Below are 20,988 nucleotides of genomic sequence, written 5' to 3'. Positions count from 1 at the left end.
ATTGACTCTAACCAGGATATTAAAGTGTTCTGGCATAATGAGTGTTTATTTTTTTTTAGTTTGGTTTTGTGCTGATACAGTAGGTCTTACAAAGAAATTTAAAAATGCTGGGTCTTAATGAGTCCTCTAAGTTTATAGCGTGATATTTCATTATAATATTGGACACGTTTCTTAACCTTGAGACAGTATAATGTCCCAAGAATCCCTACTTAGCTTTCTTTTGGTGTAACTTGGCATGTACTTGTGACTGGGAAAAGCAAAAAGAAGAACAACCTTTGTGTGCAATGCAATGTCCATTAGGAGATTGATTCTTAACCCAGAGTAAGACTAGGGAGTGGCTGGGGATTGTTGGAAATGGTGGGGATTGTTGGAAGGGAGGGGAGGATCATTAGAAAAAAAAATCCTTTTTATGTTTTCACATCAATACAAACTGCATTATCTCATGCGTGGTTCTCTCTCCTCTGCCCCAGGCATGCCCTCGTCCGTCGCTGAGACTAAACATCTGCTGTCACTTGTCAATCAAGTTCTGAGAGACAGTGACCTTGCGTGGCATTGTTAGAAACGATCTGAATTGAGCTTGCATTTTGAAGTCGCCTCTACTGCTGGTTTCCCCAGCGACTGGCTTGTAAAAAGGTGCCGTGTCAAATAAAACTGGATTGATTGCCAATCAGATAAGTTAATTTATTGGCTCTGAGTCTGAGGGGTTGGGCCAGAGATGTCTAGTGTTTTTATATCCAGTTTTGCTACAGATTCATTGATGGCTTTTTCAAATTATGGCCCAAATCTTTTAAGATAATTTATATATATCTACTTTTACAAGCAAATTCATGACATTTCGTGTATAAATGCAGTCAAATGCATGGGTTGTTTTCATTCCATTCAGTGAAATAAAGGAAAAACTTTAATCAGACCTGCTCTTTTTCTAAAATTTCAAACATAAAGTCTGCTTTTGGAAGAGCAGGACAGTATGTGTGTGTTGGCAGGGCTAGCTGTCTTACTCAATCTGTCCTAACTCATGTTTCTGTCAGGGTTAGTGTAAGCCAGCAGTCGGCTATGTCAGACACTAAATGTCAGTTTCAGGGTACAGAGACACCCCCCCCACTCAATTGTATATGTAAAGCTGAAGGAAGCAAAGAAGAATATGGAGATTACTATCATGTAAGTGAGTTTCAAAGAGGGAGATGAAGAAAAACACAGACTAGAGATGAGCAATTATACAGCAGGGAAGGCTCCATTACAAAATATGCTGATTTGCTCTGTGTGTGTGTGTTGGGTGTGTGTGTGAGTGGGTGCATGTGACAGGAAGGTAGCACGTGGTGATGCTGCTCCTCTCGAGGAGACAGAGAACTGTCACAATCTGCACCTCCAGCACTCTCTGGTGTCTTTCTCCTACTCTGGCGCTGTGTCTCTGTTTCAGGGGGGCTCTAGTTTGTTTTTTTAGGGGGATGTTTTCTGTGAAATAACAAAATTGTAGCCTCGGTGAAGTGGCTGTTAAGACGTCCTTCTCCCACATTTTCCTCCGTCTTCCCCGCCAAGCTCATTCTTACACATCACAGCCTCTGCCTCCCCCTCCCCTCCCCTCCCTCAGTCTCTTTTGCTGTCTCTCGCTCCCCCCCTTCCTTTCTCTCTCTGTCATGAATGTCACCTCTACTGATGGTGGCTGCTGGAATTCACACACACATACTCTCACAACCACTCGCTGACTTTGGATGGGAGGAGGAGGGGGGAGGGGAGGAGGAAAGAGGGGGGTTTTGGTGAGGTCTGTGGGAAAAAGGCATGCCATTGGAGGCAGAAGAGGAGTCTCTGCCTGTCTGTGTCCATGTCTCTGCTCCGTTCCCGGCTTCATTCCGACAAAGACCGTCAGTGTCCCGCCTGCTGTGCTACCTCTGGATTTAAGTCAGCTGGATTACTGCTTGGACTCTCGGCTCATTATTCCACGCTGCCACATTTAAATGGGAGGCAAAGTTGGACCGCCATGGAATGCACGAATGGTGAAAAACAGTTTGGTTTTTCTTGCGCTTTTAAGAGCTTCCTAGCATTCAAAATGAGCCCACTTTTCTTCTTTAAAAGTGTTTTTATACGTAAATTAATTTGAGCTCTTTCTCTTCTGTATCGCCTGTTTAAAGTAGGTTAGTTATTTTGCAATATAACATTTTGTACTTGGCTGCCAGGCCACATTTTGATGTGAAAGATGAGTGGGGAAGCGGGATAGAATCATGTCTCGAGCGTAACCTTTTGGAAAAGTCTGTCTTTTTAAAGCTGGTCTCAAAGTTTTACATTGAAAATGTGACTGTATCACTTTTAAAAAAATTTTTTTCCTGGGATCTGTTACTGTCAGATTTTGATTTTTTTTTTTTTTTTTTTTTTTTGGTCCATTACATTGGACTGCATGTGAACTTGCATCTTATCCAGTTCATCCCTCTCCAAGGGAACCCTCAAACTAAACTCTTCCCTGTTAACCCACTTAGACTCCCGATCTCCCCTGTGGGGTTTTCTTTATAACATTCGTCCTATTCTAGTGTACTGAGGAAAGCAAAAGCCAAACCAGCAAAGGGGGTACCGGGAAGGAAGTCACCCCCCTCCCAAAGGTGAGAGGGGGGGAAGATGGCAGCTCTCGCCAGCTCTCTCATTAGACAGAAACGGGCGGTCAAGGACGACCAAGCCAACCGACCGGTAGCCAGCAAGCGCAAGCCCTGTCCTAAGAGCAACAAGTCCCTGTGCCAGAAACAGATCCTTGTCCTGATCTCCAAAGTACGGCTATGCGGAGGTCGAAAAGGGCGAAATGACAAAAGACCAGGTGAGTCAACTAATATCATTTCCATCTTGCTTCTCTGTTCACCCATATTTTGGGATATTGTACCAGAGGTGAGAGCTACACCTGTTATCTTAAAACTGGGCTAAAATTACTTTTCACACTTCATGTAAATGGAAAATTTACCTATGCACTAAAATGAGATAAGTCACTTTTATACAAAGTTTTCCAATTCAACGTTCATTCTGAAAGACACTCACAGGGTTTTGTTATTAGTCCTTTTTCACATTGTTTGGTCCTCTTTTATTCCCTGTCCAAACAATGATGATCATTGTAGCTCCGTTCGCACTTGATCATTGACACTTGTCAGTGTAATATTTGAGTTTTACATTAGCAGTTATTCTCAGTGCAGCCGCCTCCTGCATCCTCGCCTCTCCCAATGGTAGCCACAGCTTAAGGAAATTTTGCTGAACAAACATCATTCATAAAGAGGGCACATACCTTCATGGCTGATTGGAGAAGAAACTGTGAATTCAGAGTGAGAAAAGTGATGAAAAGTAAAAATTGATGAGCAGAGCTTAATGCTTGATGTGGACTTTCATTTCATTCGGAATGCCTTTGTTTGCATATGTCTATATTGCGTCAACGTGATCCTCATTGCCAAAAGGTTTATTTACTATATTTATCATAGTTCACACTATTTACTACATTTGGTTGTTTTAAGTCTCAGAGCTTCTTAAATTTTGCCGCTGGTATTGTTTGATAATAAGAATTAATTGTGCTGGATCAATACATTTAAGCCCCCATATCATTCAAAAGGAGTAGCTTCCTGCTAGTCACACACACACATTTTAGTGCAAAATCAATGACAAAGTAAGCAGTTTTAATGCATTTGTATTTCTCAGACCCACATGTTTGTTTACTAGTTTAAGAGTTCTTTTTGTCAGTCCTCATTTATTTCTAATGAACAGTGAAGCTCACACCCAACCATTCACACTTGTCATTGTCATATCTGAGTTTCAAATTAGCAGTCATTCTCAGCTCAGCCACCTCCTGCATCCTCACCTCTCCCAATGGTCGCCACATCTCTCAAGTCTGCATAATAAAAATAAAACAAGTTTTTAGTCAGACAAAACTCTGACATGAGTTTACATGCACATAACAGAGCTTTTGCATCTCCAGACATAATTATGCAGACCTGCACAAACAATAAATTGTCAAAATAGCTAAAAACCACTGCAATCCCAGTGCAGGCTTAATTCTGTCAGGTTGTCTGATATGCTTGGTCTTTGAAAGCAGAACTTCAGCTCTGAGTCTCTGAACAGAGATTCGTGTGATGTGATGCTAAGATTCCTTTCTTTCTTACCACTTTAAGGATGCAAAACAAAAGCTTTGTAGTATTAGTGCTCATAAGATAGTGCTCATTATATGATGGCTTGCTATTTTTTTAACATTTCGTACAAAGTAAGCGTCTTTGCTTTTCCTTATATGTTTACCTTTGTGTGCTTTAATTCAGGAGAAAAATCATGTTTTTTAAATTTATTTTCAAAGTACTTTTTTCTTCTTTGGTGTGACTGCTGCAATGAATTGATGACTTCGAAATGTTTAGGCTCATTGGTGCACAAATAGCGACAGTAGTATGCTACAGAATATGTTGCTGAACAAACATCATTCTTAAAGAGGAAACATACCTTCACGGCTGATTGGAGAAGAAACCGTGAATTCAGAGTGTTTCCCCCACATGAGAATCAAAAGCGAAGAGCAGTGCTTCATGCTTGACGAGGACTTTCATTTCATTCTGCATCCCTTTGTTCACATATGTCTACATTGCTTCAACGGGATCCTCATTGCCAAAATATTGCTTTGCTGTATTTATCTTAGTTCACACTATTTACTGCATTTGGTCTGAGCATCTGAGTGTTTTACTCTTGGAGTTTCTTTAATTGTGTTGGTGGTATTGTTTGATGATAAGATTGTACTGGCTTAATACATTTAAGCCCGCATATCATTAAAACGGGAATAACTTCCTGTCAGTCACATCCAATGAACTATTCAGAAACCATGTCTGTTTTGACAAGACATTGCTAAAATTTTCAGATTTAACAGATGTGACATAACAATGAAAAAAATATTGCATCCCTAAATTCCCCTCACTATGCATCTGTTCAGTGTAGCCTAAACGATTCCTGTTTTCTATGAAATGGGTTGTAAATTGTTTACATAATGAGTTGTCTGAGCTGCAGTGGCTTGTGATTTGATGTGGACATGAATGAACCGACTATGACCACATATAGTACAGTTAATCGTGTTTTCAGGGAAAATCACCAGATATCCCATCTGCTGTTTGAGCTTTAAGCTTTGTGTGACATTCAGTGTTGGGGTCGTCATACAAAAATAATGCACATAATTATGAGTTAAAAATGTAAACCTGAGAGTACAGAGCCATATAAATCCCTATGCTAATGAAGGCGCACACATTTTCTTTTAGTGTTGAAGTATAAACACAGAACCAGCAGAAAAGCTGGTGAAAAACAGCCCAAAGAATACTTCTGCAGTGACAGGTATGGGTAAAAATGGATGCTACATAGCAACAACGCTTATTACTGCTTTTGTTACCTGTTGACAATCAAGCTAGCTTTGTGTTAGTAGTAATAACAGTTGCTTGAACAGTAGCAATGTTAATACAGTTAGTACTGTAATGAGGTAATATTAAAGATGTAATAGAAAAATGTAATGTGATGGAAAGCGTTACAATCCACCACCACTTTTGGTGGTTTGAGGGTTTTTTGACATAAAAAATTAAAACTCTCAGGAAGTAAAGCAGCTCATCTCCCCAATCAGAAGGTGAGCTGTTCGACCCCCGGCTCCTCTAATCTGCACGTGATTCTTATCCTTGGGCAAGATACTGAACCCTGAGTTCCCCTGATGCATGCATTGTAGTCTGACTGATAAGTTAAAAATAGTACTTAAAATGCATGAACAGGGCTTGTATAGTGTTTTGAGTGCTCAAAATGAGTAGAGAAATCCCATATGAGCGCCATCGTCTGATCTCTGGTCTTTTTGTGCATTTACATTTAAACAATTAAAATGAATAAGAATGACAGGAGTGCTCAGAAATAAGGCCAACATAAAATGGCCACATGGTGGAAGCATCAAGATTTCACAAAGCAAGATTTTTCAAAGATTTGATGAACAGATAAAATGAGAGTAACTCTTAATGGACCAGATGAAAGCACAGTGGAGGGTATTGGTATTGGTTGCTTCCTTTAAGGATGAGCTATTTGGACTGTCTACAATTTGGGACATCAGAGAGTATAGAGCATTTAAAGCAGAGAGAACAATAATGCGGGACAATGCTCCATCATATACATCTAAGTACTCTACTGCCTGATCACCCAGGAAAAGCCTTAAGTACAACCAGTTGTCCACCTTTTTAGGCTGGCCAGCGAGCTCACAGAGCAGAATAAGGACTACAGTTAACAGCCACAATCCGAAAGGTGAAGCCAGACTCCCAGTACGACCGCATGAAAGTCACTGGAGAGTTAGCTGAATAATTTCAGAGCCACAACAACAAAGTGTCGACCCTGCCAGTAGGGAAGCAAAGATACTTAAACTTTAGATTGTTTTATTGGTAACATTCCCACTCATAGGCAAGGAAAGTAATATCTGCAAAAGTGTATGCAAATGGACTGGGGGGAGGGGAGATAACAGGCCTTTATATAGCATTGTGTGGACCATGGGGACATTGGAAGGATATGCAATGTAAATATCTTATATAAGTTCTATGGATTTAAAAAAAGGCTTAGAGATTGGAGATTAAACTTCCATTATATAACACAAGTGCATATCTTTTAAAAACATGTACATATAAAAGCCATTTGCACAAGTTAATACTCTGATGCCAAAAAATATAATTATATGTTTTCTGTCTCCACATGTAAATTCTCTTCCTGCAGTGTTTTTGAGCCGCGAATAGTTTCAGTTGTCATTTTAGCATCACACCAGCAGACACAAGCTAAATTTATTACTGCTACTGCCCACCACTTGTAAATGTGGCTGGCACAAATCACAGAAAGGATGATCATCTACCTGATTTTACCGTGTAATCACCTTCCTCTGGGTGTCCTGCATAGTCCCTTACTGTACAGAAAACCCTTTCAAGTGGTTGCCCTGTCAGGGATCTATACTCCTGCCCTTCTTTCAGATCAATTTGGCTCATTAATGTATAGCAATTAATCAATAATCTCCCTCTTGGTTTGTTCAAGGTTGAATCTGACTTGAAAAGTGAAAGGATATCAAACTCCCTGGCCCTGCAGATTAACTTTGGTACCTTTTTTCTAAGTTAAATCAAACAAGCACACGGACAACAGATCTGGAAAAAACAAGCACTAGCAGGTAGGTATAAAATGAGATACAGAAAAAAATTCAGATAAACCATATATCTTGATTTTGGTGGACGAAAAATGTTAGTAGGCTTCAGAGAGGTTTTACCATAAACATATTAATACACATTAAAAATAGTAACACTATTAGCTGAGTCATTAGACACTAATGCATGCAAATATAGTGCAGACCTGGACATCTTGTAGCATTGAAAATGCTGTTTGGCATGGAGGTGCAGTAGTATGTTGTAGGTGTAAGCACTGGAGAAGCCAGTCAACAGTTGGAGCAGAAATGTAGGGCCTGGCTGGCAGGCAGCAGACCGGGTTACAAGGAGAGATCCAGCAGAGGATAGCATTAAGCTGACCCCAAGAGATCGAGGCTGCAAACTCGCTTACTCAACAACACCTGATCAGACAATGCAGTGTTAGGTAGCTTCTCATCAGAACTTTACTGACTGTGACAGGGGTCAGAGAGAGAGACAGAGAGAAAGAGACAGTGAAGCAGGGCAAGTCTGCAGAGGTAAACACAAGCTTAAAGAAAAGAGTAGAAGATATTACTAATGCCACAGAAAATTGTTTTTGGGGGTGGATGGTGATGACGGGGGTGGACTCAGATCCAAAGATCAAAAATGCAGAAGAGTAAGGAGAGATATTGGTGGAGAGATTAAAGGGGAGGCGGGTGGGACAGCAGAGAGCTGTGAATCAGACTGTCATAGCTGCAGCATGTGGAGAAGAAGATGAGATGGGAAACCATGGGGTTGGATATTAAGTGCCACTGCAAAACACTTCTTCAGTTATCCTCTTAATCTGTTTAGAGAGTAGTCAGTCATGGTTCGAAAGTTGAGCATCTTTCCTAAATTGGAATGAAGGTTTGCGGGCATTGTAGTGGGTTAAAGGTGGTTTTCAGTGTGGTATGGGTTAAATGGTTGATCTTAGTGGTAACCACAGCAATTTATTTTATACATTATTTTCTCTCTCATTCACACTATTGGTGTCAGACCATCCGTGAAAGGTGCTCACCTGCCATTGGGAGCAACTTTGACTTTAGCAACATGCCCTGGCTGTCAAACAAACCCTCAACCTGGCAATTAGAGGACAACCTGTTCCACCAGCTGAGCTCCAGCTGCCTGCTGCTGTTGAATAAGAATCCTGTCACTCGGACCAGGGATGGGAAACAAGGACTGATATAACTTGGTCTTATGCCAGACTGGTCAGTACCAAACTTTTAATAAGTGCCAAGACAAATGCTGTTGCTACAGTAATTCATTCTGACATGCAGAAGTTAGAAACTGCCTCCTCATAGTGAAGCTGATGGTTTCAAGTAATCTTGCCCTAGATTAGATTTACTTCCCGTAGGCTCTCTTCCTCTTCTTGTCCTTAGCGGGCGACCAGCGGCGGTGGTCTGCCGCACAACCAGTACGCTGCTGTAGGTGCCGCAGGTTCTCTTGCTTGACCAACAATTATCTTCCACGCTTTTCTAAGGCGATGGTTCTTGCCTGCTCGAGGTCAAGTCGAAGGGCCTTCAAATAATCCTGGATTTGTTTCATCCATGTCTTCTTTGGTGCATTTCGATGCACCCTCCAATCGGTGGGGCGGGTCAAACAGAGTAGGCCATGGGTGTAGCGGCTCGGGTCCATTCGAAAACTGTGGCCAAACCAACGGAGTCGGCGGCGCTGGATTAGGTCGCCGATCGTCAGTTGGCTGCCGCAGCTGGTGAGGATGGTGTCATTCGAATGACTCAGTAAGCTCACTTTACTACATGTGTTGAAATTGCAGGTAAAGACAAATCGAAATGGAATAAAAACAGCAAGCTCAGTAGAAAAAAAACAGCATCTTTATCTGAAGCTGTGCAGCAGGTTTGAGTGCACCTGCTATACCGGCACCATCAGTGCATCCACCCGGCTCCCAGCTCTGATATTGATGGGATTTACTAAAGTTAAATAAAAGAAGAAGAAAAAATGCAACTGTCCCAACCTCAAGTCACGGAAACGTTAGCAATCGTCATCAAATTAAACCTGTAGTTATTAACTCTGGGCACCGTTTGCACTGGGGCTTTAGCACTTCTTTAAATGTTCCTAATTAGTTTTTGGACAAGCAGCAGCAATAGCTTCATCAGTGGAGAGCAGTCACACACTCAAGTCAAATCCCTTCTTAATTGCTAGTTGAGGGAAAACAAGGAGTGTTGGCAAGTTTATTTCAGATTCAATAGTGTTACCATGTCAGTATTATGCATGTACACAAACTGCAAGATTTTTAAAAAACACTCAGTGGAAGTTTAAACTAGAATTTACTGTCCTGACATTACGAGGTAACAAATGCCTTACTTTCTTTAGTTATTAAAACCTTTACCTGCAAGAAGATTGCTGTACATCCAACCCAGAGGCATAGTACCAAAAACTATTTCCTCCTCATTACGAATTTGAGGTGAAAATATCATTGGTGAGTGTCACAATGTACCTAGGTTATAGCTTATTTTGTGCAAAACTTGTAGAATAACATTAATAGGTTTCATTAGCTTAATGAGTTTCAACAAGACTGGCTACTGACAAGCAGGATCAATAATAGCACTCATTTCTAACTGCCCAGCTGTTACCAGATACATTATAAGTGTCCTGTTGCCCATTAAGTCTGGGCAAGAACAGAAAACTCAAGACTTACTTAAGACTTCTAACCCTATCTATGTTATTAGACAGCTATTGATTTAAATTTTAAAGACGAAATTAAAATTTTGCAGTAGAAGATTGTTTGTTTCGCATCATTGCAGGAAAGTTGTAATAAGATTAGTATTCATCACAATTTGACATATTTAGATGAGACAAACAGAAGATTAGTCGTTGGTTGCTGATGAGGTCATCCCACCAACGTCAGGAGATTTCCAGCACGAAAGAGCCCGCGGTATTCCACAGCCATCTAAACTATCTGGCACCAAATGGTGTGTCTTGAAAGAAAAAGTTTTAAGCTTTAATCTTTTGCAGTTTCTTGTGTAAAGTAAAAAACACCAGAGATTAAGAGATTTAGTTATTTTAATTTTGATGGTTTACCTAACTTTATATCTTTAAGTTACCTATGTCTAACAAATAAAGTGAGTGGACATGACAGACTGATCTCTTTTACTTTAAAGTATTATTACAGCTAGAGTTTAGGAGTTGGCTTGTGGAAAAAGATCCTGCCTTAGAGAGCTTGTTGACAATGGCTTTAAATCTTATTCAAAGTGAGGCAGGAGGAAGGATGTGTGTACAAAAAATGCCTCTTTTTCTTCCTGTCCTACTGAAGATGCCACCTTAACCTCCCACACATGCCTGCTAAATTGAATCTGTGGGTGCTTTGATTAAAGCTGACAAGGGGAGATTGAATTTACCTCTAACAAGAGAAAAACTGAGAATAGAGGACACCTACTGTAAAGAGGTAATGATGAGAAGACAAGTGGAGGGAAATTTGGAGAGTGTAAGAGGAAGGCGATCATAAATGGAAGACAACCATGGGATACTGCGATGGGAAACCAAAAAATATATATTTTAGGGACATAAAAAGAGACCTATTACGCAATTACATACTTTGCCTCATATATATTGTTAAACTAGTATATTCCAGTCGCTTCGGACTGCTCTTTTTTTTTCTATTATTGGCTCTACAATGTCACGGAGAGCAGATATCCCTGGTCATCTCAGGCACACGGCATGAGCTGTGAGTGAAGAAGCTCTCCGTCCCATGGTGTCAAACCCTTGAGTTTATAAGAGACAGCAAATGAGAAGAAAGTTGACTTATGGCTCAGTGACTGATTGCTAGTAGTTATAGTGACCAAATGGTTGCCCAGTGGTTGAGCTTGCAACACCATCAGAATCTGGACAGCAACTTTCGATCACAAGGCAATTGTTATGGTCACCTGGTGGGAGGTAACCTGTCTCCAAATAATGGCGGCCCATCTTAGGCTGACGACCATCACTATCACACAGGTTGGTGAAAGTCTGCAAAGAGCTGCAGTCTAATTTATAAGCACAGACAGATTACCAACACGTTGCAATCAATCTGAGTCAGTCTGTGGCGATATGCGCAACTCGTCTTGGCACTTCTCTTTACAATAGGAGACTGGACTCAGCTGGTTGCCAGTTTTCTGGATATGTTCCCATATAAAACCAAGGTTGTCCAGCACCTATATAATTTTGCAGTTAAATTGCCATCTTTTTTCTTTTCTCCAACAATTGTTTTACCTATTGTGATTAAAGAGAGAGGGAAGTAGCTAAAAGGACTTGTTTCAGACGATGAACTAAGGGACTGCACCAAGGCCCAATGTAAGATATCCATCTATCCATTTACAATCACTTATCTGGGTTCGGGTCATGAGGGCACCAGTCCAAGCAGAAAAGCTAAGAGATAGGACCAATGAAATGATAATGAGGTCTTTAACCTAAAATAGCTATTATTTCAATTACATAACAGAATTACTCGCAATGGAATATATACAATATGCTCTCCTAGTATTTTGTCTATGATAATGTGCAATATAAATATGGTACTGAAATGTCACGAGTCTGCCATTTCTGATACCTTACATGTTGATTAAGCATCAATACTTAAAAATGTGAATAGAGACTGAGGAGAAGCTTCTTCCCGCAGGCGATACGGTTTCTCAATCACACCACCACATAGTACTGACCCACACATATGGTTCTTAAACACACACTGGACATTCTGGACTTTGTTTATACTAATTCAATTAGATGCGTGGTCATCTAATCGAATCACTTCATCACTAAATCACTTTAAGCATATTTGCACTGCACAAGACACTTACAAATGTGGATTGCACAACACTGGACATTATATTTCTTCATTTCCATTTAATACTTGTACAGCTGCTGTTATTGTATATATATATATTTATATTTCTTCATACATTCTTATATATTTCTAGACTGTGTATTTGTGTATTGTGTATTTTGTTGTACAGTTATTTTATTTTCAACTTTAATTTATATATTTTTATCTTATTCTTCCCAGTTAAATTTACCCTTTTTAATTTTCATATTTATTTCCTATCTTATTCATACCCTTATTTATTTATTTTTTCTTTAAGTCACGAGCACTTGTGTAAGCATTTCACTGCATATCGTACTGTGTATGACTGCGTATGTGACAAATAAAATTTGAATTTGAATTTATTTGAATACATGCAAATTATTCCACTGGAAATGTTTGTGGCTGTTTCCTTGTTTGTATATTCTGTCAGGGTCTTTTCTATTTCCTATTTAAATGCTATATGTGTGGCAGCGTCTGCTAAAGTTAATCTCAGTCAAAGCTTGGCAGAAAATCTACAATGGGTGAGAAGCTGCCTTTAAGCATCTCTATGCATGACTTTCCTCTGCTGTGCGGGGACCTCATCATATAAGTGGTTCAGTAAAGAAAAACACTGCAAACCACACCTTTAATGTGTAAATCCTTTCCTGGCCCCAATCACACTGTTTAGCGCAGTCGCATGTTCGCTGGCATGATCATCACACATTCTGACAGAGGTCTGGACCCCTGTGGGAGTTCAGAGGATGTTTGTCTTTGTTTGTTCTGCATATATCAAGTGCCTATTTGTGTCCTTGCTGGCGGGTCAATTGGAGAAAAAAGGATAGGTGAGGCGTGAGCTTGAGCACTTCTCCACTTGTGTCTGTGTGTGTTTTACGTTTCAACCTGAAGAAACTTGCAGCATGGGGTCTGCCCCACATTACTCTGAATCCCCTGAGCTGAGCATGTTGTTAACTGTCACTGATACGTTTCTGTCATAATGCTAATGAAGCACATATGTGAATATTGAATGTGTGTCAGGGAAGCGTTGTGAGTCCTATTTGCTCGTGCTCGTGTGTGACATGCTCTTGTCAGTGCCATTAATAACAAGCAATAACTGTGCCTCACTTATGTGAATCGCTGCCATTGTCACAGGAAATGATTTATGAAGCCTTGAATTCAAATTAAGAGGCCACTCTTGAACTCGCTGCTGATGAGATACACCTCATTCGTTCCTATTCTTTCTTTAACCTCGCCCCGTCCTCCTATCCCTCTTCTACAACATCCCTTCCGGTGCGTCTTCCCATCTCTCCTCTCCCTCCCCGTTATTCTTGTCGCATCTTTTTGCAGCTCCATCACTCCATCATTGCCCTTTTTTGTGTCGCACTTGCTGTCCTTATCTCTTTTATTTCTGGACATACACAGAGCATTCCTCACTCTTGTTAAAGTTGTTAGCTGGGTACCATGACTTCAGGCTTCCAATTCTCCTTTCCTTCCCTTCCCTCTCCCTCCTCTCTTTCCACAAGGTTGATAATTACTAGCAGCACTGTACTGTAGACCTGGCCCAGTTTAGAAAACGAGAAACTGTATTCTCCTTTTATTACATGCAGAATCAAACACACATGCGGGAGGCTGACTCATTCTTTTATGTGTAAAATACAGTAGAGTACATGCATGCAAAAACACAGAGTGGAGTATTTTCACGCAAAAGGTAAGAGCGAATCGGGAACTCCTGCAAATATAAGCCAAGGAAAACCCCCGTTGTTCGATTGGGTCAAAGCAGAGGAAAATGCCCTTGGCTGCTCAGTCATGCAGGCCCCCAGTAATTACCTCCAACCTTATCGAGAGGAGCTCGCCTTTGGGGAGATCAGCCAGCAACATACTGAGCTCAAATCAAGCCAGATAAATACATTAGTGTAATGATAACCAACACTGAGACATACACTACGCTGATTAGAGATAAATCTCAACCGCTGCTTATTTTTCAGAGCAATTACACAGCAGCGAAGGGTTTAAGTGTCCTTGATGGCAGCCGGGATGTATGAAGTGATTACCTTGGGTTCTTATGTGCATTGACCTCATTTATACAGAGACCCACATAATTGCTGTGTGTATGGTTGAACTGGAGGGCTAGGCTCCATTCTCCCCCGTGCGATTCTCAAAATGATTATCGATGTGGAATGCAAATTGATGAGGGGCGTCCCGGTGTAAACCTAGCAGCGGCTTCTGCTGGGATTAGAGGAAAAGTCAATTTAATAAACAAACTGCTCTCGACAACTTACCTAACTTAATAATGTCTCCGTCTCGCCGTTTGAAAACTGCGTTATACTTTGTGCAGCAAACGTGGGACTTGTGTTGTGTCACATTTATGCGGCGTCTTTTAAATCCACATCTCTTAAGGGGAGACTCGCTACACACTTTCTTTTCTGCTTGTCATATTTCCTCTCATGTGTGGAGAGGTCACTTGAAAATGGGCCGGCTGATGAGTCAACATGTTGTCGGGTGAGCTGACAACACCTGTGTTGATGTACATAAACAGACAAGGAGCTCTCTTTGACCCACACTCCACTGACCTGGATCAGCGAATGTTTCCTGTCACTCAAGCCCACACATGTCCCAGGAGTGATGAATGTAGTCTTACACACACACACACACACACACACACACACACACACACACACACACACACACACACACACACGTGCTTCCTCTCCATGGGAAATACCCTGGACGGTGGAAGCTGCACGTTGTGCTGCTGGCATATTTAGAGAAAATTCTGCAAGGCAGATGTAGGTGTGTTCACCCTGAAAGAATGTGTGCACTGCCCGCTGCTCGTGTAACTACAGAACAGGGTTGCAACTGACTCTGGATGAATCACAGCAGATAAACATGGTAGGATTAATGATGATCATGAGCTTTTTTTTCTTTTTTCTTTTTTTAAATATATGGTCACGTTTGAGTGCAGAAACACTGATTACCAAAAGCTTGTGTTCCATTTTCCAGCACACTTTCAATGTCATGCGTCTGGTCATGACCCAATGAAAAATACATTGTTCTTCTTTTCTACAAAAACAAGGCTGGTTTGATTAATGGCCTCAGTTTCACTCCATTATGCAGTACTTTGACTTAGAGGACCATAAAATGGTCACTGTTTTGTCCCCTGCAATAAATCAAATATGCTTTTACTGTTTTAGAGCAAGTATGCCCTGTTATGCCAAAATCAGTACACATGACCTTTGATCCAGTAGCTCTCCAAGTTATCATCTTCTCTGTTTACCCCTGTGAAGCAGAAGTAGATACTCAGTGTGCACACTAAGCATGCTCATGATACAAACACTGGCTTTTTGCTCATGTAAACAACTCTGTGTGCTTTGCTAATCCAGAGGTAGACTGCTGTCAGACTGTGTCACTATCTATCAGAATGCTCCTCCAGGGCTTATAAAAGCAGGAGAAGTTGGCTTGCCTAATAATGTGCGCTTGCTATATTGTGGCATGTACACAAACTAGTTTAGGGGGTAAAGCACCATTTGTAACTTTAAAAAAATGAAGTCAGTTTAGTTAAGTCACTCAGTTTTCTGCAGATACAGATTCTGCTCATTTATTCATGTTATTGTTCTTCATTATATCGCAATATAGAATAGAATAGAATAGAATAGAATAGAATAGCCTTTATTGTCATTGTACAGAGTACAACGAAATTGGAGTGCCACTCCCTTGGTGCAAGTTTCAATAATAAATATAAATGTAAAATATAAAAGGTACAAAAAAAACAATCGTAAGTACTCAAACAATAGTATGTACAATATATACAGGATAGCAGCATTAATATAATGACAGTATGAATAGCAGCATAATATAATGACAGTGACGGTATGGAATAGGTTCAATTGTTTTTGTGCTTATTTACTACGGTGATAGCTCTGGGAAAGAAGCTATCCCTGAATCTGTTTGTCCTGGTTTTATGTGACCTGTACCGTCGGCCTGACGGTAATAGTTCAAACAGTTGGTTGCTGGGGTGAGAGTGGTCCTTGATGATATTGCCAGCTCTGCTCAGGTACCGAGAGTTTGCAGTGACCTCCAGGCTGGGCAGAGAGCAGCCAGTGATCTTCTGGGCTGTGTTGATGACCCTCTGCAGTACTTTCCTGTCTGCAGCTGAGCACCCTGCATACCATGTTGTTATGCCGTACGTTAGGATGCTCTCTATGGTGGCTCTGTAAAATGTCACCAGCAGCCTCTCCTCTAGGTTGTTCCTCCTGAGCACTCTCAGAAAGTGGAGACGCTGCTGGGCCTTTTTAACCACCGCTGTAGTATTTGCAGTCCAGGAGAGGTCATCAGAGATCTGCACGCCCAGAAACCTCATGGAGTGTACCCTCTCCACACAGCTCCCGTGAATGTAAAGTGGGGCCGGGTCTGCTCTGCCCTTCCTGAAGTCCAAGATAAGTTCTTTAGTTTTCGTGGTGTTCAGTTGGAGGTTGTTAACTGAACACCACTCAGTCTGTTGACCTCATCTCTGTAGTCCGACTCATCCCCCCTTGAGATGAGTCCAACCACTGTGGTGTCATCCGCGAACTTTATGATGGTGTTTGAGAGATGGGTAGGGGAGCAGTCGGATGTGTAGAGCGTAAACAGGAGGGGACTCAAAACACATCCTTGTGGAGACCCGGTGCTGAGTGTGATGGTGCTGGACCGGTGGGGGCCGAGTCTGACAGACTGTGGTCTATTTGTCAGGAAGTCCTTGATCCAGAGGCAGATGGGGGTGGAGAGTCCCAGGTGAGACAGTTTCTGGACCAGGATCTCCGGGATGATATGATTGAATGCTGAGCTGAAGTCCAGAAAGAGCATTCTCACATAGCTTCCTCGGTGCTCCAGGTGACTCAGCGCAGTGTGGAGCGCTATGGTGATAGCGTCCTCGGTGGAACGATTTGTCCTGTAGGCAAATTGGTGGGGGTCCAGAGTGGGAGGCAGACCGGCCCTGATGTGCTGACAGACCAGTCTCTCAAAGCACTTCATCACTACAGGCGTAAGTGCAACAGGCCTGTAGTCATTTGGGCTGGCCACAGCTGTCTTCTTGGCGATGGGGATGATGGTAGAGGTTTTGAGGCAGGGCGGGACGGTGTTTGATGACAAGGAAAGGTTGAAGATTTTAGTGAAGACTCCGGTCAGTTCGTCAGCACATGCTCTAAGAACCTTTCCATGTATTCCATCAGGACCTGCCGCCTTCCTGGGATTCACTGACCTTAGAACACACCTCACTTGGTGCTCCCTAAGTGTTAGTGTGCCAGTGCTGGGGGCGGGTGGAAGTGGTGTGGCAGCTGAGGGCTTGGTCGTCTCAAAGCGGGCGAAGAAACGGTTTAGATCCTCAGCCAGTGAGGCATCAGTCCTAGATGTTGCCTGGTTATTGCTTCTGTAGTTGGTAATGTGATTGATCCCCTGCCACATTTTTCTGGGGTCGTTGTCAGCAAAGTGATCTTCAATCCTCCTCCTATAGGCAGCCTTAGCTTTCCTGATGCCTCTACTCAGGTCTGCCCTGGCCGCCCTATACGCAGCCCTGTCCCCTGACTTGAAGGCAGTGTTGCGGCTTTTTAGGAGGGATTGCACTTCGCTATTCATCCAGGGTTTTTGATTTGGAAATACCCTGACCCTTTTGTTGACGGTGACATTGTCAACACAGTTCCTGATGTACGAGAGTACAGTGTCCGTGTACTCCTGGAGGTTGTGGCTGGAGAATAAATGCCATACAGTTGTTGAGAAGCAGTCCTGCAGTTGAGAAAGGGCTCCTTCAGGCCAGGTTTTTATTGTCTTTGTCTGGGGCTTTGTTTTTCTCAGCAGGGGGGTGTAGGTGGGGGTGAGGGACATGCAGAGGTGGTCAGATCCAGCCAGGTGGGGGAGGGGTGTCGCTCTGAAAGCATGCCTGATGTTTGAATAGACATGGTCCAAAGTGTGTTCTCCTCTCGTAGCAAAGTCCACAAACTGGACAAATTTAGGAAGCACAGTCTTTAGGCACGCTTTGTTAAAGTCGCCGGCGACAATAAAAACCCCATCGGGGTGGGCAAGCTGTTGTTTGTTTATGGTGTTGAGCCAGAGGCTGAGAACCGTGCTAACGTTAGCATCCGGCGGTATATAAACAGCTATCACAATAACTACTGTAAACTCCCTCGGGATGTAAAAAGGTCTGCACGAGACTGCCAGAACCTCCAAATCAGGAGAACAGTGTGTGTGAATGATCCTGCTGTTACAACACCACTCGTTATGCACGTAAACACATAGCCCCCCTCCTCTGCTTTTACCTGAGTTGCTGTTTCTGTCATGCCGGTGTAGCGTGCGGCCTGCTAACTCGACTGCAGCGTCGGGAATCAGCGGGTGAAGCCACGTCTCCGTAATAAGAATAATGCTGCAGTTACATGCAAAGCTTGTGTTGGCTATCTGTAGCTCCAATTCGTCAAGTTTGTGGGTGATGGATCTGGCGTTCGATAGGAAAAGGCTCGGAAGTGCTGGCCGGTGTGGATGTTTGCGTAGCCTAGCGTCTGAGCCCGACCGGCATCCCCTCTTCTGCTTTCTTTCCCTCCGTCGCCTTCTACGCTTGCTGGGCGGGCAGACCATCCACGGTGACCCTGGCGGTCTCGCTATCTCCACCAGGATGTTGTGTGTTCGCTGATAGTCGCCAGAAACAGACAAACTATATTTAAAACCTAGGTCAATTAGGTTCTGGCGACTGTAAGAGATGGCGGCGTTGCAAACATTCAAAAATATCCACATTAAAAGTAAAAACGAGCACCAAACTGGAGAGCTAAGAGCCGCTGCACCCGTGCGCGCCGCCATCTTGTTGTGATAGTGAGATAAAGTCAGATAAAGTCAGATGGCAAAAATGGCTGTTTATACACACCAGATAAATTAATAATAAATACATATATTTTTAATTTTTCTTCATTCCCATTGATTAACAAGTCTAGGAGGAGTTAGGGAACAGACACGTGTGCATTTGATACAATCATTATAGTAAGATATTTATTTAGTTTAAGCCTTTAATCTAAATTGTTCTATTTAAATGAAACAAAAATCTCTCAGTAGTGATGCTGGACAATGGGCAGAAAATAAGATTTTCAGGTGTTTCTAGTTGACTCTTTAACAAAGTGTTAAATGTTCTTTACATTTACAACACAGCTAGCTTATTTAAACAGGTCAACATCAGCATATCAGAGTTGTATAATAACGTAAACATAAACAGAGATAATAATGTAATAATGTTCCAGGAGATATTTTACTATGTTTTCTAACCAAAGATGTAAATGCTGCATGTGCATATTTGACACAATCCATATATATATAAGTCTATAATCCGCATGGAGTAATATGAAGAATTTGTCTAACATGTTACTGTTGTCCTCTTTACATGATTTAGAAAGATATATTTATAAAATGAAAAAAAAAACATTAATAAAAATAAATTTAAATGAATCTTCAATATCAAAGCCTATCCAAATCAGGAATGTGGACTTAAATAAATAAAATATAAATAATTTCAAAATAAAATGAAGGGAATTTTCCTGTATCTTCCACGTTTAATATGTAATGATAATATTCCCCATCTTTAATGAGCAAAATAAGAAAAATTATATTTAAAACATTTGTGACATCTGTAATCTTTCTTGAATAAACAATAAGTTCTTACTTTTACCGTTTGCTCAGATTTCTTCTCCTCATGATTTTGTGAATTTCATTCAGTTTGCTGTTTAAAAAGACTTCAGATTCCAATTTGCTTTAAATCCCAGTGATATATTACACTATCCCCTCTTTTTGGACGGTAAACACAACAACCTATTTGCCATTCTCACCATGTTGGTCTGAAAATCTAAATGTTTGGCCAAACTCCTCGTCTTCATTGTCCTTATGAAGTCTGCTTTTTTTTTTGTTTTTTAATCCCTGGCACAACCATCCTCTTTTTTTCCAGCTTATTTATTTGTCTCTCCAATCCATTAATACAACAAGCAACTACAATATGGCAATAGAAAACATATTTATTCCTTTTTACATAAGCCATTGGTGCCCTATAAAGAATTAGCTACCCAGTGAAATTCTTCATAAAGCCCTATTTCATCAATCTTAATATTGCGAGCCCACATAATCAGAGACCTCTTATTACCGGGAAGAATTCAGACACGAAAGACAGGACTATATCTCATCACTGTTGACATTTGTTGTGCGGATTTGGCCTCAGTTGCTCCACTAATCTTCTTTTGGTAAAAAAGAATTGAAAAGAAGAAACTGCACTACCTCAGCTTGAAAATAGCCAACCAAAAAACAACTAATCAGTTCAAGGCTGCAGCTAATTTGACTAATTAATTATTAATCAATGGATTACTTCCTTTATTAATTCATTCTTTTAAAAATATGACAAGAAAAAATATTCTGGGCCAAAGTCAGAGAGTGAGTGTCTATCTGCCTGAGTTTTAGACGTACACTGTACATAAAGGATGCAAGAAGCAGTATTATTATGCACTATTGTATTCAATAAGATTTAAATGTGAGTGCAAATATTTGTCACCTGTCACCCTATGCTAGTTGGGATAAGCTCCAGCCCTCTTGTGACCCTGAATTGAATTTTTGCAACTGCTAAAATACTTGCCATTGGAAAGAACTGGAAGTTATAAGCTAACATGCTACTATAGAAGTTTAAGTCACTTCCATATTAGCTTCACTCTTTTTTTACAGAGTCTTTTATTCTAGAGCAGAAATATCTTTGAAGATCAAACAAATTTTTACCTAAAGATCCTTACATTTCTGCAGGGCACATTATGTCAGCGTCTCACATCCTCACAAATGGTGACGTGTGCCAGAAATGGTGGGACATTTGGTTTAAACTGCGCTTTGAAGATACAAGAGTACGATTGAGCTGGTTTCTGCCAACATTTCAGTGACACACCATTGCAAAAGCTCTGAGATTCCCATATTACAAGAGGAAGATGTTGCAACAGCTGGAAAATAGGAGACTTCCTTGAAAAACTTTTACTCCCCCCCCCCCCCCCCCCCCCCCGAGTTCTGACACATATCATTTAGGAGACTATTTCAGCAATCTGGTGCCTTGAT

At 41.3% G+C, this 20,988-nt stretch overlaps 1 protein-coding gene across 3 annotated transcripts in view; it reads left to right on the top strand.

Annotated features, from left to right (window-relative positions):
* The first annotated feature begins 1,795 nt into the window (after positions 1–1,795).
* fgf11b (fibroblast growth factor 11b) overlaps positions 1,796–20,988 on the top strand; it is a 40,707-nt gene continuing 21,514 nt past the window's right edge. Inside the window, exons 1-2 of one of the 3 annotated variants that reach the window (XM_085420161.1) lie at positions 1,796–1,991; positions 2,520–2,797. In XM_085420161.1, the coding sequence (XP_085276287.1) occupies positions 2,605–2,797 (193 nt within the window). In that variant the 5' untranslated portion in view covers positions 1,796–1,991; positions 2,520–2,604. Of the gene's footprint in view, positions 2,798–20,988 lie in introns of all 3 variants that reach the window. The other 2 variants (XM_085420162.1, XM_085420160.1) reach the window with 2 other exon arrangements.

The sequence above is a fragment of the Rhamphochromis longiceps genome, linkage group LG10, assembly GCF_057381845.1.
Source record: "Rhamphochromis longiceps isolate RC_006_pf linkage group LG10, R_longiceps_female_GT1.1, whole genome shotgun sequence".
Classification (NCBI taxonomy): domain Eukaryota; kingdom Metazoa; phylum Chordata; class Actinopteri; order Cichliformes; family Cichlidae; genus Rhamphochromis; species Rhamphochromis longiceps.
Note: the sequence above shows the minus strand (reverse complement) of the source record. Positions and strands in the feature narration are given on the sequence as shown.